The sequence below is a fragment of the Aulonocara stuartgranti genome (assembly GCF_965226115.1).
Source record: "Aulonocara stuartgranti genome assembly, chromosome: 10".
NCBI classification, from domain to species: Eukaryota; Metazoa; Chordata; class Actinopteri; order Cichliformes; family Cichlidae; genus Aulonocara; species Aulonocara stuartgranti.
In genome coordinates this window covers 18,033,738-18,061,600 of record NC_138946.1, presented here as the reverse complement: position 1 = coordinate 18,061,600, position 27,863 = coordinate 18,033,738, and the positions used below count along the sequence as shown (strand labels likewise).

The window sequence follows — 27,863 nt, the reverse complement described above, 5'->3', positions numbered from 1 at the left end:
AATTTTCAATATGATCTAATTTGTTTATCTCAGTTACCACCACACAAACTGTGGTCTCTTTCTCCATTTGTTCATCTCATGCAGAAACAGAAACATAACTTGCGTGGCAGTAAGGTGTGAAGCATTCAGAGAATGACACAGGGGACCGACGCCCAGTTCTGCAAATTTCACCAGCTGAAAACCACACACACCAGTAATTCTAGTAGACAATAGGTCAGTTTCCCACACACAGGAAGACTAAAATAAGTCTAGGGCTGAAACTAATGGTTATATGCACGACTGAGTCATCTTTCTTTTTTTCTGATTATCAGTTCTAAAACCTGTCATAAACATCATGAAGACTAGTAAACCACAGTGGGCTTGTTAGAACACGGATCCTCACATTACTATACCCTGATTCGAGCCAATGGGGATGAGATATCTTGTGGCAAACACAACACTGTTGTTGAGATGAGGATATCAACGGCATGTCACTTACGGGGCATCTCTTCGGAGGATGGGGTTGGATCTAGGTCAATGGGTCCATTTCCTTGGAGTTGATCTCTTGTGCAGGCTAAAGCTAGGGGGTTATTGTTTGGACTTTGAGTGGCTACAGTGAATAGATCCTCCTCTGTCAGTGCATTAGTGACCTGTAAAAGCTCCACACGACCGACATCTGAGTGCCAGCCTGAGGGGAGAACAACAAAGACAACCTGACATCACGCAGGCACATATGCACACACTTTCACGTGCCTAAAAGCTAACACACCACAGGACAATAACAAAATCACTCAATATGAAAGAGCCCTCATAAAGGACTCATCACAGCTTTTTCTATTCTTACCCCAAAGAAACTCGCTCCATAGAACAAAGAAAAGTCATGCAGCTTTGCCTGTAAGCCCTTGCTTTTGTCATTCTCACACACACACATCATACTGTACATACACGTACATATTTGCACACACTTACAAATGCACACACAGGCTTTTCAGACTGCCTTGCAATATCCCACTGCATCACTTCCAGGTCAACAGGCAGGGACGTAAAGTGCGACTGTGTGATGAGAACTGAGTCGCCTGCCAGCTCTTATGAGGGGGTTGAGGAGAACGATGGGGCCGAAGAAGGAATAAAGAGAAGAGACAATGGCTAAGTGGCCTGTTTCCTGTGCTTTAATTATACAGCCAGTGAGTGTGAAGTTAGACAGAGAAACAGATTCCAAACAGGAGAGTAAAGATTTCCAATCAGAGATAAAAAAACAAACAAAAAAAAGATCCCAGGAAGGCCAAATCTCCCAGTGCAAACAAAGCATAAACACAGTCATTGAAAAAGTTCTCTGCACTGCCGCAGTAATACTAGCTCTAAATCCCTACTCAGCACTTCACACACACACGTGCATTTCCTCTCTCGCACTCTGAGGTCTTTTAAAGCATTTTCCTGTTCAGGTTATCTCAAAGCAAAGCTTCCTTTTTCCATGAAACCACACACTTTGAAACGATATTCTTTAGAAGGACAGGTATAATCTCACACTGCACACATCCTGTGGAGACTGATCGCAAAGTATACCAAATTATACATATTATGAATTGAGGGTGCCCTAGAAAATAAAATCTAACCTCTAAAATGCATTCACACACACGCAAACGTGTTTCAACCTCATCAGCTGGTATCCGGAGCTGATGTGTGGGCTGGAACACCACACTGATCAGAGATAATGGGCAGACATGACAAGGGTGGTAATGCTGTCACACAGAGAGTAAGGATTGAAATATTTCATGATGGAGCAAGAGACGGAAAGAGGGACACAAAGAGAAAATAAAGCATGGGAGAATGAGGGAGGGAGTAAAGGAAGGAAGGAAGGAGGAAACTCCTAATTCATCAGCAGACAGAACAGACAAAAGGGAGGAAATGATGAGAGCACATGCCAGCTCATGTCAGACACCCCTCCCCTGCTTAGACCCCCGTTACAAATTAGAGGCATCCCTTCTGCTTTTTTTACTTCTCATCAGGGGGTTAATGTTAAGGAGTCTGGGACAATGTTCTCCACCTGATCTGCAGTGCTTAGGTAACAACAAAGTAGTCCTGCTCAACCAGACTAGTGACATTTCATAATGGAAAAGCAAAGACGTTAGTATGACATAATCACGCATAGTCACATACGCATTTCATAATTTCCAAATATTTCACAAGTGCCCAGAAACATCCAGATGTGTATGCAGTATATGTGATATCCAAATGATTTCCAACCTATTCAACTTTAATAGGGAAACATGTGTGACCCATCAACCCCCACTGCACGGTTTATGACATTACGAGATTTTATTAGAGTCATTTTTATTAAATACAACTGAGGAAGTTAAATTATCCAGAAAGAAGAGCTGGGGGAATATTTGAAAAATGTATCTTTGCTTTTGATTTTTTTGCAGCATAAACATATTTTCCCCTGTTACGTAACTCATCTTACTAACCCACAGATTCATCTCATCCACTTGATCTTGACCCGCTCGGTTTCAGAGCTACGGCCTTTTTTGTTACAATCTGCATTGCAAAGGGATTCCCTCTGCTTTTGCGTATAGCCGGAACTGAACCAGCAGCGTAATTAGAGAAACTCAGTGAAGCCAGAGAAGAGAGAGGGAAAAAACAACATTTTAACTTCCCCCCCACCCTCAGCTGTCAGTTTTCCCTTGCTTTTCCCAAAACAGACTTCAGCGATATTTCTCTTCTTACTTGGCTCCAAATGACGGCAACAGACAGTGAGAAACATGAACACACACACACGTAGAAGACACACACAGAGAACCCAGAGGCGCACACTGAAATACAAACATTTAAACAGCTTGATTGCATGTGGGGATGGTGGTGGGGTTGGTGGGGAAGAGCATAAGCCCCACATTTGTTTAACAGCAGAAATGAGTGGACCACAGAGGAAGAGGGATAAAAGGTAAATTTAGAAAATAAGACACATATAAAGACTGTTCCTGCATAGTGTGTGTTATATCTTTAATTATTAGATTTATTCACTGCAGTAGACAACACACAACAGACGATGATGAAGAAAAATACTATATTTGTTATTTAATGTATGCAGGAAACTGAAATTTACATGAAAAGATCAGAGTGTATAGTTGATTTGGTGACTCTTATTTAATACACTAATTATACCTACGTATCAGTGCATTTATAAAGAATATGTGTTAATGTCGTCACGTGAGATGGACTACATCAGAAAGCAAAATTCTCTTCCCCCAAAGGAAACTCGTCATTGTTAAGTTAACTTGTTTTGTGATTAAGACCTATCCAAGCTGTCGGTAAATTCAATGTTCTCTCTGAACTGAGCACACACAGGCCTTAAAAGTGAGCTGATAGAGCATGAGAGCAAGTGTATCAATCTGGGTCAGTATGTACACCTTAACAAACAGACACACACTCACCAACCCAGAGGGTTCACTTAACAAAGTCCCATCCCCCTTTCATGCTCACACACATTATTAGCCTACAGTATACACAGCACAGTGTGGTTGTGTGGATGTGCACATATTTGTTCCGTGCACACGCTTGCGTACACAGTAAATGGACACAAAAAAACCTGAATGGGATAATGGCTCCATCCCTCCTCTTTTCCCCCAGCTTTTGCAAAGTCTGTCATTTTTATAAATAAATAAATATATATATATATATATAAACAAAAGTGTGCGGATATATACGCGCTTACACACACACACCACTTTTTATCTGTCACTGTAAATCCTTTCACGGATCGCTTCCTCAAAAGACCCTGCCAATATTCAACTTCCTCATGGCAACTGAGGCATTGAATTGTGGCAAGAAGGCGAGACAGATAAGGTGAAGAAAACACAAGAAAGCGACACAGAGATCTGGTTTAACAGTCATCAGAAGAAAGAGAGAAAAGCAAATATTAACAGAATGAACACAGTTTTTCACCAAGTTACAAGGCAGAGCGGGGAAATTGATTTGCTGTAGAGCTCTTTGTTTTACAGTTTGACTCAAAAATGTGCTGTGACAGCTCTTATCGGGATTCTGTGGAAGAGAGGCGTGTAACAGTCTCTTTAAAAGTTTGCCTACTGAGCTGTTATGATTTGACTTTATATAACAGGGATATCTTTTGGGGTTAGCCCTTTGCTTGGCTTATCAAACAACCACACCGATATCAAACCATCTACTGTAAATACTGCTGATAGGCAGTGAGGCGTTTGCTTTCCCTATTAGGTCCCAAAACAACAAAATGACAGCAAAATGAAAGGATTCCTCACATGGTCTCTGCTGAGTAGATAATTGGTGTTGAGAAAAATCTCAAGCCAACCACCAAAGGTTTTTTTTTCCTTCCCAGCAACGAAGAGGGATTTTAAGGGTGGAGGAAAGGACAGCAGAGGCTACTTGCCCTTTGATCCGCTGTAATTTTTTTGCTGTCTGGATCCTGGCACAGCTGAGACCTCACACCTCCTCTAATGCACACACGTTTGAGTGACAGATGCTAAATATGCCTGCAGTGTTCAGTAGGAAATGGATATTTGAGGAATCCCCACCAATTTTTCTGTATTTCCCTTACTTTACAATGTTTCCCTACTTTTTTATCATGTATTGCTGCCTACTGCAACTCTGCTAAGTCTTCTGTACCAATCTGCCTTTAACTGCTGTTCCCTCAAGACTTTCAGTAGCTCTAAAGTCTCCCTCTTTGCCAGTCTCATCCTCCGCTTCACTCTTTTGCTTTTGCTTTTCTCCTCTCTTAATATTCCCACACATACGCACATGCACAGAGCAGGCTGATGTCTTTATCCAAATTTCTCAGTGAATCTGTCTTTCTACATCTTCCATCGTGAACCTTTGATGGTATAATGTCGAGGACTGAGTGCTTTTTATGCTTCTTCACAGAGCAGATGCTAACAAGCTTCTGACAGGCCATAATTACTGAAAGCAGCACTTGATCTTTTGATCTTGAAATGAGAGTAATCACACTTTTATCTCAAGAAATTTCATAACTCTGCATATCAGATCTGTTACAGTATGTGAACGCACACAACCAAACACATGCACTGGATATAACACGCCTCACCGTGTTTCCCCTACTCTTAGAGAACAAACGCCACAGCTCAAAGGGCACTGCCAGGTGCTGTGGGTTCAGAGCTGTTAAGGTATTTTATCATCATTAAATTAGCACCACTGGGAAACTAGGCAAAGTCCCAACACAGAAAATTAATGATTGATAAGCTCCTTTCATCGTCACACATAAAATGGCCATGCAGGATTAGCATTTAAGCAAAATGGGCTTTCTGTGCAATTCTCGTGTATTTATTTCAATTTGTGTGTGACAAGAAGTGAGCGGAAGAACCTAAAGAGCGGAAGAAAGAAAAAGGCATCCCCCAAACAGTAACAGAGCCTATACTGTACTAGCAAAGAAGAGTAGTCACACCATGTGTGGGACTGCACAGCATATCTTAACACACATAAAGACGTACACACAGGTATGCCACAAATCGTATACTCTATGAAGACGCACACGTGCTACACACAGTTAGTAACTTATCTAATCACACATAACACAAAGCCAGTCACCATAGGCAACAGTTTCTACCTCTCACAAAGCTCACCAAACGTCCTCAAAACAAGAAACAGGTCTCTTTACCTTTACTTAATAGGTCCCCGTGCGTGTTGCAGTTAATCCCCTGAACTGGTAAAAACACAGCCTGTGTGCGTCCTCTTCAAGAATTAAAAAGAGGGAAATCCTTGCATCAGTGAAACGTCTCCCGGACTCCAGCGCAGCTTTTACGCACACACAGACACATTAGAGCTCATACTTGAATACTTGCTGTCTTTTTGCGTGCCTACACCAGACTGAAGGCTTAGTGGAGGGTGTGTGTGTACTGAGTGTAAGCCCGCCCCTTTTTTTCTGGTTTCCCCTTTTCTCTCTCCCACATGCGCTCCAACCCAGCCCTCCTTCTCCCCTCTCTCATCTACAGCTCACTCGCTCTTTCTCTCGCTCCAATTTCGCCTCCTCTGGCTTGCCAGCGTGTATGCTGGGTCTGTGCCTCTAAGCCTAAATGTCCCAGTCCTCTTTTTAATTGCTGGCTTTCTGGACTCGTTCTAAACACAAACAAAGGCACAGTGGAGTGGAGTGGACAAGCATGGGCATGCACAAACACACAAGAAAACGATATTTGCCTGCAAGGAAAGATAGGCTGATATAGTAAGTAATTCTGGGGAAAGATAATAGATAGCCCAAACCAACGCTCTACTGATGGTAAGCTAGCAGGAAATACTTATCAGCTAGCTAACTTGAGAAAAGTAAAATACCCTGCAAGGCACATGTGGTTTTGAATAGAAAGGTGAAGATATTGCGTGGTGGAGTACATGAAAAACGCATCTCTCTCTCACTCTCTGTCTCTCTGAAGCCTTTCGCACAAGCTGCTGTTGCTCATGTTATGCTTCTGCTGCAATCTTGTCTTTTCTTCCATCATTTCTGTATTTACTATTTTATAACCCAGCCAGCATTCTTATTTCAAGTATCAAATAAAAAAGGATTAAGTCTCTTCTGATGTTTTTGACTATTTTCTCTCAATTTGACTATTTTGAATATCAAGAAACATGGTGCTGAACCTTTGCAGCCTTCTGAAATGGGTTGTCAGCTTGGATTAACATCATCTACGGTGGACCCTCAAAGTCCAAATCACTGTTGCAGGACTACATCATATATGGGATAGCTATTTGCCTTGTGGTCAACACAAGCAAACACACACAGACACACCTTATAATATATACTTCATAATTACTGAGACCAAGAACAAGAAACAAAACTGTGAAAGAATTATTCATCAATGAGTTCCTAATAAGTCATTAAGTACAACTTCATAAGAGATGCTGATTATTAACTGGGGATAAACTATGTAAGACACTAAATAAGCGAATCATTAGGTAAGACTTAGATCTAACTGCCCACTGTATTTAATACTGATTGCCTCTGCCTCAAAAACTAAGTGGCAGTAAACAAAAAGTCATAAAAACATTAATCATACTCAGTAGTTTCTCAGTACTTGAGCATTAAAAAAGAACAACTGACTTTGGAGTAATCTTGAGTATTGTTTTGTACCACTTAATTTTTATTGCTGAGTTATTCAGGTGTGATTCATTTAGAAAATGGGGAATTAGATTGATTAGAGATATTTTAAACCAATTATTCCCTAATGGTTCAGCAATAGCATCTTCTAGGCAGTTCTTTGGCAAACAATAATTATCTTTAAATATATCCTGGATCTGGATTTGAGAAATGATAATGAGCAGTATCAATAATGAGGTATTTCCCAATTGGCTCCTCGTTTATTCTTTAGTAACTAATAGTTTTATGCTTTTTTAACCTAATTCATTTAAGATTCAAACAGGAATGCCAAGATCAAAGAGCAGGAAATGCAAAGAAATGATCGTTTGGGCTTTTATGGAGCTAAAACCAGGTTTAGCACAATCAAGAAAGAAAGTAATATCCTTCAGGCATTTTTTTCAAAAGGAACATTTTTGATTTGTCGGTTGTGCGGGAAATTCAGTGGGGAGTTTCATCCAGAACTAGTGAAAGTTTTCCATCTCAAAATATGCTCAGTGTTTCTGCAAATCCCAGTAAGAAAAATGCGTAAATTACTCTACAACAATCAGTAACTGTCTCTCTGTCTGCAGATAATTTGCTCTTTACTGTCTGGCAAAAGAGCTCTCGGAGTTCTTAATATTACCAAACTTAATCACCAAAAACAGAACATTTATGAGGAAAGACAACCGCATTTATATAATAGGCCAATGATCCCTGTTGTCTTTGTTTTCTGCACTGTGAAGTTACTGAAATAGCTGGTGTTTAGGTGTCTAGCATTTATGCAGGCAAACATGTCAGGACAAAGGCCAGGAGAGGTTACAGATCTACCCAACAAAAGGACCTCATACAGTCTCCACAGGGGAAAGAGGGGAGACAGTCACAAGTACAAAGTCACTACATGATAATGCACAGACAAAACACACACACAGACACACACATGCATTCACAGCACTTTCCCCCCCAGGCACATGATGACATTTCAGCACCTTACTGAGACTATCCCACCGCTGTGCCTCTTGCATGACATAATTCCTTTGCGTAGGATTGTATGCATGGACGTCCACTTATGTATCTGTCTCCTAGTTTCCCTGTCTACACATCAGACCCGATTACCTTCCCAGTCTTCCGTGTTATCTAACAGCATGACTGGGGAAGGTAGTGTCGTGCTGTGAACTGGCTGAGACAGGAAGTAGCCGGTCCTGGAGGATGAACAGAAACCTGTTCCCACACTCCAACCCAAACATTCCTTTATTGGACTGTAATGCAATTATCCAAGGAGTGGGAAGAAATTAGTCAGTAGTTTAATGATAACTCCAAGTTATGTACTGTATGTGATGGCATGTTTGAAAAAGTAGAAAACAGAGTTGGTAAAAACAACAACTGCAGGTGGAGAATGTTATGCAAGTAGAGAAGTAGGGGGGCTGCAAAAACATCAGGATGTTGGGGTGTGTTTTTTTGTTGTTTTGCTCTGTCTGCACTCATCATCTGGTGGGATCTTTGTGTAATAAGAACGCACACACAGTCTTCTGTCAGCTGTGTGTCAGAGTTTAGGATAGGGCAGGGTAAATGAATATCAAAGCCCATTGACCAGTAGAGTTTTCTATTGAATAAACACTGGTAGGAGCACCACTACACAAGTGTTTTTCCCCTCTCTCTTCCACCCCACCTGAGCTGGCCTTTCAGCACAATAGACTCCACCTTTTGATCCTTGTCAGATGTCATCACAGTGTGTATGTGTGGGTGGCAATATCAGTTAAGAGCTGACGGGATGAGATCGGTTTCTCATTTGATGGTTCCTGCCATCTCTGTTGCGAAACATATCATATTGAAATTCATGAACATACTGTATTGGAAAGGGAACAAAAAAAAAGTGCACATCCCCACCCCCAACCCGCCAACATCCACCGTGCCAGATTTGATAAAATCATTATCATCAGCCATGCGAGTAGAACTGTTGAATAATGCATGCATTGCTGGTCCACAATAGCACATTCCTCCTGGCCTTCTACCTTTCTCCAGGAGTCATATTAGCTACTGGTTGCTCTTTCCACTGCTTAGGGTCATAATAGCTAGTCTCTATTACATTTTCCATTAGCAGGGGACATCACTATAAAGACACATGTAGAGCAGTATGTGGACAAAGCATGTGTTGAATAGACAGACACATGGACATGCCTACAGAGGAAGACACAACTTCACTCGTGAATAGTGACAACAGATCTGACTGACTGGACTTTTAAAATAAGGTGAGCATCAGTAGTTAGACTGCATGGTTGTCTAGTGATTAACATTATGACACATACACAGGAGCTGCTCATCCACAGAAGCCTGTACCATGAAGCTCCCATCACACTCTGTTTGTGCTGATGTAAATACTGGTGTGTGACTTCATGGCTGAGTTGCTGTGGTTCCTAAATGCTTTCACTTTGTAGCAGTACCATGTGTGAATGTGAATTATCTACTGGGAAGAACTTTAACAAACTGTCTCATTGCACTGGTACCACGCTTAAATTCAGTAAGCATTTTAGAATAACCCCTTTTTTTTTTTTTTTTACAAATGTTTGTAAAGGCAGACTGCATGGCTAGGTGCTTGATTTTATAAACATTTGGCAATGAGACAGCTGAATTCAAAGATTACTGTTCATATCGCGTACGCTGGATATCTTGGGTTTGGCAAAAAATGTGATATTTGTTATTCCATTCGTCAAGTATACTGGGTTATACACACCCCAACATGCAACCATGTATGCACATAGAGCACACATACTGTACCTTCACTTGTTTATTTATCTCAGTTTCTTGACAAATATCTTCATCTCAACCAATAAAATAAATGTTTATGCATGTAATCATTTCAACAGCAAAAGAGAAACACTATAAAGATCCACATTACTGGATGCGATGTACATATGCTTCCAATTCTATTTTAGATGCTGCAAGTGAATGAATTCTACTTCACTGTTATCAGCCTAGGAGCTGATAGCCCCTAGGAGCAGATGGACAAAAAGAGCAAATATACTGGTGAGTTGATGTTAACAATTACTAATGGGCTAGCTGGTTATTTCCCGTAGACTGCAAGGTCACACAGTACCACATTAGCCTAAAGCTTTGAGTCTATAATGAATATTCATGTGGGAGAGGTTAGTTCATTACCTGCGGTGTGGTTATCGAACAGGAACATTATATATTGTTCTTTTTATTCTGGTCACTCTCATGTTACTGCTCCTAAACCACTGCTGCACTTATGCGGTTTGTTAATAGGCTTTTACAGCAAAGACAAACATGACCGTAAGCCCATTGCCTGCTGTCTAAAAGAATGGAGTTAGTCATTTACATCATTGTTGTGTCAGATGCAGGAGTGTGCTATTGCCACAGTGCAGTTAAATCTGCCGAAGACTCCGTGAAGTTGAGTTAAGCAACTTTGGATTGCCCAGAAAAGTAGAGTGTTCATAATAATTCTTTGTAAGTGAGGTGGAAGCTAGCAACATAGTCATGTTAAGAATAAAGACCCAGTATTTTTAAACAGTTTCAAAATCAGTACAAGACAAACATAAACACAGAGGCATTGATGGCCTGCCTTGGAGTAAATCAGTAAATCCCTGATTCCCTTTGTAAATTTATGTGCTGTATTACAGTTAGCTCACACAGCTAGCTCAGTCCATACTAATAAAGCACTCACTGAAAAACACTGGCAGCAATGTTTAGCCCTTAATTAGATAACACACTGAAGTAGCAGTTAGACCCTCACAGCAGAACCACTACAAATCCTTTCCCTGGAGACACTACAAAATCATTACTACACTAAACTAATTTACCATATGTCTTTTTGTAGCTTATACTGAGATAAACAGCATGATAAATTAAACAAGATGGGCACTACAGTCAACATGAATTTATTTTGGAATCAGGTGGGTTTAAGACACAATGGTAGGAGCACGAATCTGGGTTGAGATGAGACTAAAATAGTCAATTAGTGCGCAAAGGGAAAGAAATATGTAACGTGTGTTGGAAGAGTCAGCAGAGATGGAGATCTTTCAACAGAGGTCTACACGAAACAGGGATGCTTTAATACAGTAGAGACGCCAGTTGTATCCACATAGTAATCCATTAAAATATACACAGGGCACCTGAAGAGACAGTGCATCATTAATAATGTTTAGTCAGGATAAACTCTTCTTAATACTCCAAGATGACTAAGCCAGATGCAGAATTAAGTTGTGGGTATCTATGTGCAGTTTTTCTGAGCGATCAAAAGACAGGAAATAATCACTTGTCACTCAGCATAGCTCAGCCCAGATCACCAGAGTAAATACATGAAATCATACTCACAACAATAATAACCTTCAATGTAAACCAAGAACAGAGATAATTATGGTGCTGGATTAAAAAACAATTATGTGGGATAGCAGGACATGGGAGGGGTGAAAACACTGTATTTGTTTCTATGTTCTTTTGGCTTACTTCAGCTTTCTTACTTACGCTTATTTGTAAAATAAATACGTACCAACAAGCGGCAGCAAAAAATAATACGTGACATCTGTGTGTGTGTGTGTGTGAGTGAGTGAGTGAGCCAAAGACAGAGTGAGCAAAAAATGGAGAACAATGCACCATGTAGGTCAGTCATCTGGGCGGGCGGGGGGTGCTCAGATGACTGTGCACACAAAATAACCTTCTGACCTCGTCACAACCTCATGAGCACTAAACTGCACAGCATCATTTCCACTGCCCCATACAGTCTCACATACACTGACACATACACACACCAGACTGCTCTTTTGTTATGAGACCCATGAGCTCAAACTCTTGTGTGGTTACAGCCTCAAACATCAAAAGAGTTCACCACTCAGGGACTCTTGGACAAGGCTTTAAATGGATTCAGATGTGACATCCTGTCAAAGTGCTAATATGTCACGTAACATGGCTCAGCAAGGTAGATGAGAAAGAACTCAAAGGCAATGAAAGGATGCCTAATAACAGAATAATAAACCCTTACTATAATTGATAAAAACTACAAACATATATATTATTATTTCAGTAATGATTTAGATAGCTAACTGGTAGCTGCCCAATGGAAGCACCTGCAAAAACCTCTCCTACGCAACCACCCAATACACACACACACACACACATACACACACACACACACACACACACACACACATTTCCTGCTCATTTAAGAAATTTTTATGTATGGGTTGTTTCCAGGTCAAGCCGCAGAGACAGAATTAAACCCTTTCTTGTCCTCCAGTTGTGCTTGTCTCACTGCATCACTCTTTATCTGTAACAAACAGCCATCTCAAATCCACATCATCTAGCCCCGGGTTGCCTGTACTGGACAGGGTTAGCCTATAGTGCTACAGGCAAAGTTTAGTTTCAGCATTCAAGATATTATTGTATAATATGACCATTATTACGAATTTTGCAACGATTAACAAATTAATGCACATATTTAATACTAATGAAATAAATGTTTTTTTGTTCTATAGCATTTTGTTTATCAGTTTGGTGATTGGTGCTAAAAAGCCGACAGTTTCTCCCTAAAAGGATTAAGAACAGTAGCATCTTAAAAGGTGTAAAATCACAGCTTTTAATGCAATCACTGCTGCATCCACTGAGTTTTAGCCAGTTCAGCTAAAAGTTGACAGCCCCAGCAAAAAAAAAAAAAAAAAAGCCAATGAGGGAGGGGGGAAAAGAAAATTGGAGATGAGGTTCAGAGGTTGAGTGTGGGAAAAGGAGGGGAAGGAGAGGGAAGAAGGGATTAAAGCCTCAGAAGGTATAGTGTTGCTCTGAAAGATGACGGGCTGATGGCTGCTCCCACAGGACTGACTGGAGGAGTAATCCCAGCAAATGGAAGAGTTTAACAGTTACCACCCACTGAGAGAGGAACATAGAGACAGAGACAACCCACACTTACACAAACCACAACATGTACACAGACATGCACACATATGTACACGAACAGCAAGCACAGACAATAAACTGATGCACAGCTTTGGGACCACAGAGAAGCTATACACAAAGACAGAGACCAGTTTTCTTTTTTACATCTGGGTGCTAAAATTAAATCATCAGAAAAATAAAATATATACAAATTTGAACAAGCAGACACTAAATGACAAAATCCTCCAGAGTGCATAGGTGGCAGGTATTGTGCTGTAGAGTGTCAGGTGTCCTCATCGTCTAACTTGAAGCTTTCTGTATGCATCAGCAAAACCAAGGGCCATTGTGCCCTCAGAAGAAAAGAAAAAAGAAAGAAGACAGGACTGAGGGTGTTTTTCTGCTGCTGTGTCTGTGGCAGACTTGGACTGCTGCAACCCTACTTACACATCGTTTGGTAGGTTTATGCTGTCTAGCAAGCACAAATAATTAAAAGTAAAAACAGCCAGAAAAATGCAGACAACAGGAGGCAGACAAGGATGGGATTTAGCGACACTAAAAGATGCTGCCAAGCCACTGAAAAAGCCAATATTTCATTTGATAATTTGACACCACAAATAATAAACAGACAACAAATATTATGTTATTGTCCCTTTTTTTTATCCTGAATAATTAAAAAAAACATGCAATGTCTCACAACATCAAATGAAAAGTGCTCAGATCTCAAATATCATAATAACAAAAACAGTATAACATTGTGTCTTGTATATTAGATTACTTGTTGATTGTTCTGTTAAGGACATGTTTGCTATCGTCATTGTTCTTTGTAGGATCTGTATTGTTCGCATTCAAAAAAAATGCTTTTACACTAATCACTGTGGCATTTAAACAGGCGATCTGATGCTGAATTACTGGATTAGTGAATTGATTTTTCAGTTAGTAGAATTAAATGGAAAGCACTGGTCATATATCTCAATTATGCCCCATCATAGAAAGATGGGCCCTCTCTAGACGCTCTCAGTTTCTCTCTTGCTAACGCAAGTATCTGCTGCTTTCGGTCATGTGACAGCAATGGATGCTGATCTTTACGTGTGTGAGGTGAAGCGGAAGAAGCTGTTTTTCATGTCAGACACAAACTGATTGTTCCTCTTGATACGATACTTTTAAAAGAGTGTCAAATTGCCCTTCCTCTTTACCTTTAAATCGATTAAGTGATCAAAAAGTTTGAACCACAACCTCGGGGTCAGTGGCTTCAGTGTCACAGTTAGCAAGCAGCTGCTGATCCTGTTGAAGGGCATCAGTGTATAATATGTAGTTCAAGACTAACCACTCTATCCACAGGTTTAATTTTAATCTTTACCCAAATGTTGTTTAAGCTGAACAGGGAGTGTTGTCATAGTAACTATCAGCACAGCTGTGATTTGGTGACAGACATGAGAATGGAGGCCAAGTTTTCATATTCAGTATAGGAATATAACCGTGTATGATACTGCTTTAATAAAATAGCAATATTAATTAAGAGCAATAAACAAATAAAAGTCTAACTGTGTTTGATAGCTTAATTTATTCATTGCTGTTTCATGGGCTTTTAACTAGTTTGTGTAGATATACATATCACATCAATGTCTTTTATTTCTCCTGCAGTGTGTGGAATAAGTGACAGTCACTTGATCTGGCAGGAATTTTCTCCATGTTTTTTTGTGTTTGTTTGTTTTTGCTGCTGATGGATGGAACTCTATTTTTAGGAAAAACTCCACTCCACAAGTGATTGTAATTCACACTCAACATCATAATCTCTCTGTAGGTTTCTATAAAGCATCTCACCTCTTACGTCTATCTGCCTCTCTAACATCTGTAGCAGCTGGTTTACTCCCAGGAGAATGGAGGTATACCAGGAGCTGCCTGTCACAGCTGTTACTCTTATAGCCTGCAGATCAAGGGCTTTTGCACCAGGTGCAGTTTTGCGATGGTATATTTGGAGAGGTGCAGAGTAGACAGGATTTCTTTGCTCCTAAAATATATATTCCCCTCTGATTTTGTTTAGGGGGTAGTTGTCTATCTTCCAGGGTTCGCTCCTTGCTTTCATCCTCTTTTGCTGAAGGGATGGAAAGAATTTCATTCATAATTTTAATTCTGGCAGAGTTCAATTCCACCATAAGGCTGGGGTCTTTCTGTGTGGAGTTTGCATGTTCTCCCCGTGTTTGTGTGGGTTCCCTCCGGGTTTTCCGGCTTCCTCCCACCGTCCAAAGACATGCAGCTTGTGGGGATAGGTTAATTGGATAATCCAAATTGCCACTAGGCGTGAATGTGCGAGTGAATGTGAGTGTGAATGATTGTCTGTCCCTGTGTGTTCGCCCTGCGACAGACTGGTGACCTGTCCAGAGTGTACCCCGCCTCTCGCCCTATGACAGCTGGGATAGGCTCCAGCTGTCCGCGACCCTGATAAAGGATAAGCGGAAGTGAATGGATGGATGGATGAATTTTAATCCTTTGCCTTTACCTTTGCCTCTGCTCTATAGGAAGTTAAGAGCTCTGCAGGCTAATTTACTGTAAACAGCTGAGCAACTGTAAGCACAAGATTGAATAAAAATACCCTGAAAAAAAAATACAGCAAAGTTGGTTCCACTGACTCACAAACCTATGTATGATTGATGGATGGACTAATTGTATAATTTAAAAATAAAACCAAAGACAAACAAGTTATCATAAACTCAACTTACATCACCAATCCATCCACCGTTTTGGTACTACCACCGACTTTTAAAGTAACAAAATAAAGGAATCTAATGTAACACAATTAATATACAACCAATATACATGATCACTGATATGATATCCCTTTACATTAAATAGCAACCAGCTGATTTGGAGATTAAGCAGATTTTTCTTACCTTACAAAGTTCCCTTTGTTCTCACTCTGATGGTACGGAAGTAAAGAGCCTATCAGGTCAAAAGGGTGGAATTGTGTAGACTGCCGGGTGTGTTCAACTGATTGACATAATATGATGTATTATTTTGGGTGTGATGATATCGGAAACGGTAAAAATTGAATTAGAGTTGATGATCTGGTATCGGCTGATATTCACCATGTTAACTGTAACTGGCTGACTGGCGTACTGGCAAACAAGATTAAATTCACCAGTGGTAATGACATATGATCAGCAGCTGGGTCCCATCAAATTTTATGGTCAGTATTAGCTGGGATCAAGTCACATAAATTGTTATAAAGACTTTGTGTTCATGTAAGAAATTGTAAGTAAATAGTGAAGGAGAATAGAATAACAACTGTATGGGTGTAATTTAGATGTTGCTTTAGAAAACATCTCCATCAGTTAGTACAGTTAACTAGTTTGTTAGCAGAGTTTGGTCAATTAAAAAAAATCGAAATTATACAGCACAGATAGACTGTTCAGCCTTTCTCGTGCTCATATACACCAGCAACAGATTGTTCACCTGAAGCCAGTCGGCAGAATGATGACCCTCACTCTAACCATCTCTGTGTAATTGCAGGTGTTTTTGACTCACCTCCCTCAGCAACAGGAGACCAATTAAAACAAGTTAATTGCTGTCCAGAACTAACAAGACTGGGGGCACCACAAGTAATTAATGAGATAACTTTAAACACCAGCAAGAGATTATTTCTATCCCTTGTGTGCACACAGCGTGAGTTATGCTCCTATGCTATGCAGGAAACACAGCCTAATCATACAATTAAGGTGTAGTTCTGATTAATGGTTACATTAATGTAACAAGAACATACTGCATTTAACTGCTTATGGGTTACCTTTGGCTAATTTGCATCAGTTGATATATATTGGTGCACAGTGGAGGTCAAGTGGTCTTGTATCCTCCTCAAGAGCTTATGGCATATGTCGGTTTTCAGAATGTTACACAGATCTACAACAAAATTAAGTAATTTAATGTCATTTGTTTTCCCCTTGTGTTCCACCTTTCCACCAAATTTCATAGAGTTTAGTTCCATAGTATTTGCTGATTTACAAACAAATAATGAAAACACCTCAGTTGAGGAAGATCAAGCAGAAAAGAAAGTCCACACAGCACAACAGAAAAATGCATCTAAGACTACATGCGAGGCTAAATCGTTTGTAGAGGTGCATTCAGAAATTAACAACAGAAAATTAGTTGCTGATGGAAAAAACATGTTTGCTTCGGTTTCTTAAATTTTAGATTTTCTGATTTATTTAGTTTTATAATTTTTTGCATTAATGAAAAAAATAAAATATTTGGGGGTTTTCAATTTTTGTTTGCACAAAACCAAATTTTAAATAACTCATGTTATTTTCTGAGATTTTATAGGTCAAACAATTAAGTGAGAAATTACCCAGCTGATGCAGCCCTCATGTTTCTCTTCCAGTTCAACTTGCCTGAGCATATTTTACTTTCCAGAAACGTTTCACAAGTAGATGAATAATTAAGCGAAGCATGGTGAGAAGTGTATAATTCCAGGCTGGATGTTTCAAAGGATCCAAAATATGCGCATATTAGCACAGTAATTTCCTCCTTCATCTCAGAGAGTGTGGGGGTCAGAGCCAAGACTTTCTCCTTTATCTGGAATGGACAGAAACAAGAAGAAAAAGACTGTGAGGGAAGGAGCAGCTACACACACACACACACACACACACATATATATATATATCCTGCTGGGAACACTTCACAGCTGTGCAGGACATCTCGTGCACACACGCAAAAGAGTGTTTAATGCAAAAATCTCAAACATACACACAGGTGCCCACAGCACAGAATGAAAGTTCAAATAAAGACAGAATGTAAAGTTTCTCCAGGCAGCAAAACCTTTAATTCACTTCCCCTTTTCCGCTCCTGTATAGACATTTGCTTTGATAACAGCTAATGGGGGTATGAATTTCCGTAACAGAATTCTGTTAGCAGGGGAAAATCTGAATGAACCAACTAGTAGAACAAAAAGGGTTGTGTAATATTTAAAACTTATTCAAATCCATTTATATATGTAAAATATGTGGATAAGTGACAAAAATGTCCCTTTTATTTCTTGTGCTTTGATGCAAATGTCATGTTAACGGCTGTGAAAACACAACATAGTGACCAGAATGTAAGTGCTGTCTGTGTACGCATTTATATAATACATAAAGCCTCCAAAGCTGCTACTCCATAAACTTTTAATGTACAGACAAGACTTAATTTCACTTTAACAGTCTTATTAAATTATGATATATAATGCAATATTTGTTTAACATGGGTTAAAAAGCAATAATCATTGAAAAAGATAAGTCATTCCCTGTTTTTTTCCCCTTTATGACAAGCAGCATGTGGCTTTTTAACATGATATCAAGAACACTGCATGCTCATGAGGTAGTTCATGTCCTAAAGTACACCGCCACTTTACCTCCTGTCTTAGTTTGTATTCGAAAATAACCTATAAAATAAACACTATTCTGCAGTGCATTAGACTTTAAACTGGTGATTGAGACTATAGATTCATAATAAAAGTCTTTACTGTGGCATTAATTAATTGGGAAGTGATGCTATTACCATACAGTACTACTCTTTGCATCCATAAGCTTACCCAACTGCAGCATAGAACTAATGCATTTTCAAACAATTTCACTTTTCAGAGCCAGATTTCATCCATATTTCATATATATAGACTATAGTTACATCTCAAGTATAAGGTAGTATTGGAACAGTAAGCCAAAACTTACAAAGCTAGTATAATTGCACGCAAAAGCTTTATAAGAGTGAAAAAGTATAGGCAAAAATAATTTGTTCATACCGAAACTGCAGATTTGGATCATGCTAATAGCTAGAGATAAAGCCATCCTTTCTAGAAAGAATAATAAGCATCTCCTTGAGTACACAAAACCATGAACCTTAACATTACTTTTATTAAAGGTTGAGAGCACAAATGTATATTGGCGTTATAAATATCATGAGAGTATTCAGTGGCTTCACTCTCATGATCACATGACACATAACTCAGAGGTCAGAGGTTAGGTCACAGGGGCCTTGTAATTAGTCTGGCTACAAAGCATAGAATAGCATCATAGCATGAGCACCGTTTATGGCATCTCACCCCTGACCTATGGCTCCTAGTCTCTAAAATATCCCCGTGGTAGACAGTGGTAAACAGTATACAGGAAAGTGAACTTTCACCTTAGAGTACGGCAGAACCTCAAAGGGGAGTTACTATATATACCTCAACATGAGAATTCAAACTAGAATTAAACTTCAATTTTAATTTCATCGGTAAGCGTACAATGTAGTGCCTAAATCCCAAGAGGGGGAGTGTACCTTAAGTCACAAATACTGCAGTAAACGTCATAAGCCAGCCATAGGTGCTGTGTTTTATTGAGACACAAGCAAACAAACATGCAAATATATTTTAAAATCCAAAAACAGAATTCAAACAATTCTAACAAGCTTGAACGTCAAGGTAGGTAGTCTTCAGGAATAGTGCTCCAGACTTCGTGAAGGACATTCAGAGTTCTTCTTTGGATGTTGCCTGACTTTTGTTCTGTTCTCTGTCAAGATGATCTTTGCAAAGCTGTCTGTTAGGTAGACACAATACTGGTTCATCCCTTGAGGTAGGTGCCTTTGTTGCGCTTGTTTAAGTGGCTTAACAAACAAAGAAAAATCCTTTTTAAAGGTAGAAGAACTAAACTGAAAACTGAAAGTGAGTGTAAAAGCATCCAATGTCAAATAATAAAAATTCATAAAACAAACTAAAAAAGAACTTCAGAGAGCTTGGACAGCTCTTAAAAGCACCTTGGATGCAAAACATAAAGAGATGAAGGGTAGCTCAAGACTTTTGCACAGTCCATTACCAATTTATCGGTGATTGCATTTTCATTACGAACCTGAATATGAAGAAATTCCTTTATACACCAGTTAGGAGACCACAGATCTAAACTAGTATTTTTATTCTCTCAATTCGACAACCAGGAATGGACAAAAGACACAAATGTGTAATGACTGGGAACACAGGTGAGCCCAAAACAATATGCTCAGAGATTAAGAAAACACCCCGATGACCTTTACAGTATCTTCTTGGAGTCCATTTCTCAGTGGAATAGAGCTGTTTATTAGGCAGGGGTGCGGCCATGCGTTTTGTGTGCAATTCATAAACACGAATCTGTTAAAGAAAAGCCGGTACAGGCTGTTCGGTTGGAGTGCTGGGCCATACACGTTCTACTGCAGCCTGGGGGAGTAACAGTAAGAGCCCTCCTCCAGAAATGTGAACACACTGGTTCTCCTCTGTGGCGTTTCAAAGCACAAAGCTGGATGCCTATTTAAAAAATACAAAAAGACAAAATCACAAGTACAGTACACTCACTCATACAGACACTTAGGCATGCCAGTAAAGTGTCTGTCCCTCTGCTTAGCTTGCATAACTTAGTTAAAAAGAACTAACTGTGAGTCATCCCTATGTGAACACCAGAGGGAAGGCTTTACTATCACAAGTATGACTATGTAGATGTGGGTGTGTGGTATCAGTTAATAGGCTGACATCTCTTCCTTTCTTTTCTCATATGATGCACACGCAGATACATTTGTCACTGCAACTACTTTAGAAACAAATATTCCTGTAAGACTGGTATTTTGGGGAAGAACATACAAAGCCTCTGAATTCTAAGCACTACCTTTCAGTGAATGTGCTGACAGCCATTTCTTTATTTGACACTAAAAGATTTCGAAGAATGAGAAGCCGTATAGTGTAAAGGTGACAGTGACAAAAATAAACAAATAAATGAATAAAAATAAATCTTCCAATATGATCTTCAATCAGCAGCTGGTTAGAGTCTCTGTTGTTTTTCCATAAAGTTCTGTGTAGTTTTGTTGGATTCTCCGGCTGCCATGGCCTCCCTACCTCAATGCCAGCTGCACTGGTAGTGTCTATTATTCATCACCTCCACTCCCAGGCTATTTATACCAACTTTTACAGCCAGCCTGTCTTTCTGTTCGACTGGCTGCATCCATCTACTTGAATAGAGCTATCTCAGCTTACAATTTTAGGCTGCCTCAGAGTTCTTGGCCAGATACAAAATCACTTCAAGTTTAAATGCTTTCCCATTTAAAAGAATATTGCAATCTTAAACCCTGCAAATTCAAGTTCTTTTCATAAAATACTTGGTGCTTTCATTTTTTTTTAACATTTCTAGTACCTGAATGTGTTCACTAGCAATATATTAACTGTTAAGTAGCAAGCACAGCAACATAAATTTTGTTTCATGTGCCTTGTTAGAGTATATGATTATTCTACTCCACATCTTCATGTGCAATTTAAATTGCACACGCTGCAGCTTGCCATTGGATTGCTCCCTGAGGCATGGACTTCACTGAAAGAGCCTCCAATCTCCCATTTACCCACAAGAAGAGTACGGTCATGTCAACTCACATGGGAGCAACTTACATTCAAATGAAAATGCAATTTAAGCAGCCACGCACTTGTTATCGGTAGGCAGAGGTGTGCATACTGTCTGAGATAGAAACACTGTTTGTGTCTGTATGTATGTGTGTGTGTGTGTGTGTGTGTGCGTGCGTGCGTGCGTGCGTGCGTGTGTGTGTGTGTGGGTGGATGCTGGTCAGCATGGGTCACAGCTGTTCAGTCAGGTTTCTGGATGAATGGATAGCCCAAGATTTTTTAATTTCAGCCCAGCTTCCAACGTGATATTTCAGCAGTTTGACACTCATCGCCTGTGTGACATGTACACCAGAAGTTTATATTTACAGGAAATAGCAATTAATAATTTAAAGTAAGGATTTTTTCCCTTATGTAGGTCCTGATCAGCACTAACACACTAACTTGTGGATGTTCGCCTCCACTGATACATACGTATTATTTTAGTTTCTTTAAGTAAAAATGCACAAACTGTGTGACAGGATTTTTAATCTTAATAAAAAAGACAAAAGCTGTTTGGATTAATTTGTGTTGGAGAACAAAACCAACAGCTAATTGTTACAACTGATTCGCGAAGAGTAAGTGCCCCCTCTAGAGGAAGATTGGGGTATTACACAGTGCAGAATTTATATTCATCAGTTTTATTGTTGTTACCACTTTGCAGGAATTCCCTGCAGCAAAATGAAATTTCATTTAGAGCAAGGAAATCACTGTGACTTTCATTTGCAGTAACTTTATTGTAAATTAGATTTACAGCAAGATTTTTCATTTAAATTTGCAAAAAAAAGTTACTGTAAAATTACAGTAACCTGTTCATAGTGTTGTAAATGTGAGGTTAATTAATTTACAAAATATTAAAATGTCTTTTTAAAGTTGCCTGATTTTTTGTTTTGTACTGTATTGTAGTGAAACATCTAAAGCCAATATTAAGCCAGCTTTTCCCAACCTTTAAATACTTCTCATTGCCTTTGAGATATTTGGAGATAAATCACCTGCACGGATGGCCTGGCCTCCACAGTAACCTGACCAAAACCAAGTCGAGATGGTTTCAGGATGAGATGAACTGCAGAGTTAAGGCAAAAGGGCCAACAAGTGCTCAGGATGGGAACTTCAAGACTGTTGGAAAACCATTTCAGGTAACAGGGTTCATACACTTCACCTGTTGCCTACTGGTGGTGGTCAGAGGGCCTGGTGGCGCCAGTGTCTGGCAGCCTCGCCTCTGTCAGTGCGCCCCAGGGTGGCTGTGGCTACAATGTAGCTTGCCATCGTGAATGTGTGTGGGTGGATGACTGGATATGTAAAGCACTTTGGGGTCCTTAGGGACTAGTAAAGCGCTTGATAAATACAGGCCATTGCTGTTTGTATTAATGTTGAAGTCCTAAATTATCATCTTTAAATATTTAATCTTTCTCACTGCTTTTCTTGAACAAGCTAACATAAGAAAAACTGGAAGATTTCAGCCATAAAATAGTCATTGAAAATGTCAGTGAAATCTATGGGGCCCTTTTCCAGTAACTGACTGGTGTTTCATCCTTACATGTTTTAGAGGATCCAAACAGGTTAAAAAGGGGCCACCTTCAACTACAAGATCAATCACACACACAAAAAGAAACAACTTAGATGAACTATTTATTTTTTTCCTTAAGTATACAATTGTTCATCACTTGTGCGTTACCAATTCTTTGGGATGCTCACATGGAAACATAACCCCATTCATACAATTGTCATGAGGAACAAACAGGACAAAGCATAGCTCATCTACTTCACTGGTGACTAAAAGTCACAGAGAACTGAAAAGGACAAACTGTCACATCAAGTAGCTCTATTGGTCTTGTTAAGTGCTCTATGAAAAACAAAACTAAACTCAGTGCTTCATGTTCTGTTAAGTTGATTACTGGGTAATTCCAATGACTCCACAGGCCAGACGTCCACCAGCATTACCGGTCTTCAGGCTCTCTTCATTTCCTCCTTTTCCCAGGTCATCAGCCTTCTCGTGGATCTAATACAAAGGGCAAAAAAGGTTTTCATAAACAGTTCTCAAAGCTAAGCCACATACAGTAACTTGAGGCTCGCAATCTGGAATATATCACTTTCACATATAATGAGAATAAAAGGGAAATGAAAATAAGCAGAAAGGAAATGAACAAAGTGACAAAGGACTGTCATTTTTCACTTACCACCATAGTTCTTCCAATGATGGAGTCACGACCTGTGAGGGAGATAATTTTGTCCGTGATGTCAATCTTGGCAACATTATCTGCTCCTGCAGTCACATTCCCCAGGTCTCCAACATGCCTGTTTACAAAGGAAAAACAAAACAACCTTGCTTTTATCCAGGGGTGTCAATATGGAAAATATGAAGGAGAAAATATGGAATAGTAACTGTTTTCATACTTTTTACAGCTTTTCCTATTGATGCAGGTTTTCCCCATGATCATTTGTACTACAGCAAAGTAATTAAGTACCAGTCAAAAGACAGATAGTTAAAAAGTAAAATAAGTAAATAAATAAAACGTAATAGTTCAAAGAGTTTTTTTGTTAGTTTTTTTTGTTTTTGTTTTGTTTGTTTGTACCACCTACACTACCGCTCTGAGCCACATGTGTATAAATAATAAATATTTCATGGATGGAATATAACCTACAAAAATCTTAAGATTTACAAACATCACCTTAAGATTGCTTAAGTCTCTTTTATTGTGGTGAATTTTGTTTTAATGATACAACACTGCAGAGTGTGACGATGGCATATGCTGGCCTTACAGTTAGGATTCATTCCACATAATCTATCCAGTTTGAAATCAGCTGAGCATATTGTTTGTACGTTCCCTTCTCTGACTTTCCTGCATCACTTTTAATTATCACAGGTTGCCTAAACTGGTGACATTTAACCTTTGTTCCACATACATGCAAATCAAAGCTACAGTCAAACCTAGTGTAACGTGAAAGTATTAAGCATCATCACCTAACACAGACTGCATGCAAAATTCTGCAAACTCACCTGGGCCATTTCTATATGAGAATCAATCTATTCAAGCAAACAATTTGCAACTTTGAGTTAACTGAATGATAAGTAATCCAAGGCTATTTTTGGTCTTCCTTAAAATGACACAGCCATATCACAACAGGGCCCCTCTTGACATGATCTGAAGCTTATTTTTAAAGCACCCTACTGAATCTTTCAGTCCTTTGTAACCATTTATATTACCTCTTATTGTAGCCACTGCTGAGAAGTAGTGATGGTGCAATGAAGCCCCGTGAATGTGTTGAATCTTTCTGGCCAATTGCTTCGCCAGAAGGCAAATCACAAGAAGCTCATTTGAAAGTACTGACATTTACTGGTCATTCAATGTACAGCAGCTCTGTTGTGATAATACATGTGTGCTACATACCAGTGAATATGTAAATGTAATATATACCTCAGAGATTGATTTGAAAAGATATGTTATTACTGGGAGGTATCATGTTAAAATCCTCCCTAACTGCTGATATTTTTTTTGGCCTTTTTGTTGATCCATAATGTGCATAAAATCTCCTTGTAACTTCGTGATGATCCTCAGAATGACCTCAGATCCAGTTCATGAAAAAAAAAATTAACTCCCACGTCTTTTTAACAGCTCGAATCACATAACAAGGCAGTCAGGCAAGTGGCCACGTGATATTCTAAAGAATACAGGCCTAGACAAAGGTTTCATTTGGACACACCCACTTTGCTTAACACGGGCCTTGGGACTTCAGTGTCAGACGTAACATTACTACTGATATGCAATATATTAACTTTTTATACTGATACTTTTTCTTCAGACTCGACTCACCTTTCCGCATCATTAGGTCCAGCATGATTCTTGCTGTAGGGATTGAAGTGTGGACCTGCACTAATGCACCCTGGGAAAGAAAATATATATTAAACATATTGAACTATTGCAAATTTAGTCTAGATTACCTAACCTAGGTGATGCAGTAACATTATCAAATTCTGAAAATTAAGAAATCCAAGTCTCTTTGGATTTGAATCTCTCACACACAGAAACTTACCGTTTGTGTTATCTCCAAAAACATGGACATGGAAACCATGCTCACCAGGGGTAAGGCCTTTGATTTCTCCTGTCAGCTTCACAGGGGCTGAGTCATTCTAGCAGATCAAAAACACAAATACAAAAGAAGCTCTCTAAGTCAGGTGGCTAGAAGGACAGGAATATTGAATGAAGATTACTTCCACTCATGCTGTTGAACGGAAGTAATCATTTCTTATAATCAGGTAAGGAGAGGAAAAACAAAACCGGGCTGTAGGATTTGGTGCCAAAAAATTAACAGACCTTTCAGATATACTACAAAAGGCATACTCTCAAATATAAACCTAAAAGATCTTATTAAATCGAACTACAACAACAGTAATGTTCAATAAGTTTGTTTTAAGGCATGGTACGGTTAGTTTAAACTGCACAATCATGCTTTCTGAAAGTTATTACTGGAGGGTGCAATGCATTTTCTATGGAAAAGGACAGGTGATCATTCATCACGTCTACACAGCAGGAAATCTCTTAGAAAACTACCTTCTAAGCACCTTAAGGCAACTGTTGTGATTTGGTGATCTAAAAATTTTAAAATGCACTGAACTGAAATCAAATGATTGGTTACAAATATTACTTATACACTGTAATTTACACACAAAGTCTTCTTTGATGTGAATGAGTCCGTCTCTTTGAGAGTGGACCATGTGTCTTTGACGGTTGCACCGTGCACTTTACCCTTATCAAGAAGGCCAAATAAACGAAAGGCAACGAAAACAAGGACAGGCAATGACTCGGCAAAAAATAACGAGCAAATTCGCGTTTGCTCGTTTTGACGGATCACAATAATATCGAAGCATTTTGCCGGCTGTTTCGGAGTTACAGCAAAAGCATTACATGCAGAAGTGCTTGCCTGGTTAATGAAACCACATCTGGCCGTCTGTTTTATACTGGCCCTGCAAACGTTAAATTTACGCAACAAGCGTCTTTCTTATACAAACAGCCTGGGCGGCCCTTAAAAAACACACCTTTAACCATTACCACTGCACAGGCTTTAGTGGTCAAATGTTACTGCTATAGTGACAAGCCAGTGATTTCATATATCCTGCTAAATGCGTGGTTTACACAAGCAACCTACTTTGAAGTGCAGAGTAAACTGAGGTTAATTAGCAACGGGGTGGCGTTGAATATGAGACCAGACTGCAAGAAAACCCACGCAATTGTGCACGAGCTGTCATTCACAAGGTAACGCGTACCTAGCTAGCAAGCCAACAGCAAACTAACCATTAGACAAGCTAAAGAGAGCAGAACTTGGCTAGCTTAGCCGTCAGCGATAACGGTAGCGTTTCGCTTTTAAACGGCTACATGCGTAGTTTGTGGGATGTTTTTTTTCTCTCAACTTCAAAGAAGAATAGCCCGTCTTACCTCCTGTTCAAAATAAACTGTCCCACTAGTGTCGCTAGTTCCCTTCAAAACGCAAACAGCTTTCAGCACCATCTTTGCAGAAGTTTCAGACACTACACCCAGCCGTGGTCTTGCTTTTGACAAGCGATTACGCGATACTACATAACTAATAGGCGGGTGTATGCTACATCAACCAATCAGAATCAAATAAAATTAAAAAGGGCACATTTTGATTGGTCACCGCTAAGACAGTGTCTTATCAGACAGACGGAACAAAATCTCTATAACGACTTTATAAAAATAATTAAATATATAAAATACACAGATAAGTGAGAAATATAATTTTTTTCGAGAGTAGATCTGACAAAGTTCCCTGTACTTAAAAAATGTCATATGCATCCTTGTGAGTAGGGGTGGGTTTTAATAATCGATTCATCGATTAAAATCGATTCTGGCTTGGATAACGTAATATCGATTCATTAAAATCCTGAATCGATTTTTTATATAAATGTATTTTGCCCAAAATTCCAGAATCTCAGCTCACAAAATTTTGACAACCACCAAACATTTAAAACAGTAAATGAGAGCAGGTACACGGCTTCTGCACAAAGAGGTAAACACAAAGCGCAGACCGCGGATCAGAATCAGTGAGATGTCGCCTTTCTCACCCGACGGCACGGACACGGTCGGGGCTGAAAGCCGACAGCTCGCTGATTCTGATGTTTTGGCGGGTCCGCGCTTTGTGTTTACGCCCCTTTTGCCCTGATTCTAAAGCTGTTAGTTTTATCTCTCTCCGAACAATATTGACCGAACCAGCAGCAAAAGAAGATCCAAACTAAGCTTCACATAAACATCGTCAAGGACTCGCTCTTACTTTTGCCGTTTTGCTTCCACCACAATAAAAAAAAAAAAAAAAAAAAAAAAAAAAAAATCACACTTCATGAGTATATGTTTACTGCTGCCATAGGAGTTGAGAGTAAAAAAAATCATAATCAAGCTGCTAATCAAATTAAATTGATTAGTGTGAACACTGCTACAAAAGCAGAAATTTTGACAATTTGTAGAAAGATATCAGCAATGATCTTAGAGGAGCATCTGTTGCTGCCCATCAATCTGA

General features: G+C 39.4%; 2 protein-coding genes across 2 annotated transcripts in view; both read right to left on the bottom strand.

Moving 5' to 3' along the window:
* tiam1a (TIAM Rac1 associated GEF 1a) overlaps positions 1 to 6,362 on the bottom strand; it is a 51,231-nt gene extending 44,869 nt beyond the window's left edge. Inside the window, exon 1 of the mRNA XM_082549989.1 lies at positions 5,618 to 6,362. The gene's annotated coding sequence lies outside the window, so the exon portion shown is untranslated. The remainder of the gene's footprint in view (positions 1 to 5,617) is intronic.
* A 16,589-nt stretch (positions 6,363 to 22,951) lies between these two features.
* On the bottom strand, positions 22,952 to 26,902 carry sod1 (superoxide dismutase 1, soluble). Its single transcript, XM_082549987.1, has 5 exons — positions 26,768 to 26,902; positions 25,368 to 25,464; positions 25,148 to 25,217; positions 23,513 to 23,630; positions 22,952 to 23,334 (listed from the first exon to the last, which is right to left on the bottom strand). Exons 1-5 carry the CDS (start codon positions 26,837 to 26,839, stop codon positions 23,227 to 23,229), a joined length of 465 nt encoding a protein of 154 aa, XP_082406113.1. The 5' UTR covers positions 26,840 to 26,902; the 3' UTR covers positions 22,952 to 23,226.
* Between the last annotated feature and the right edge of the window lie 961 nt (positions 26,903 to 27,863).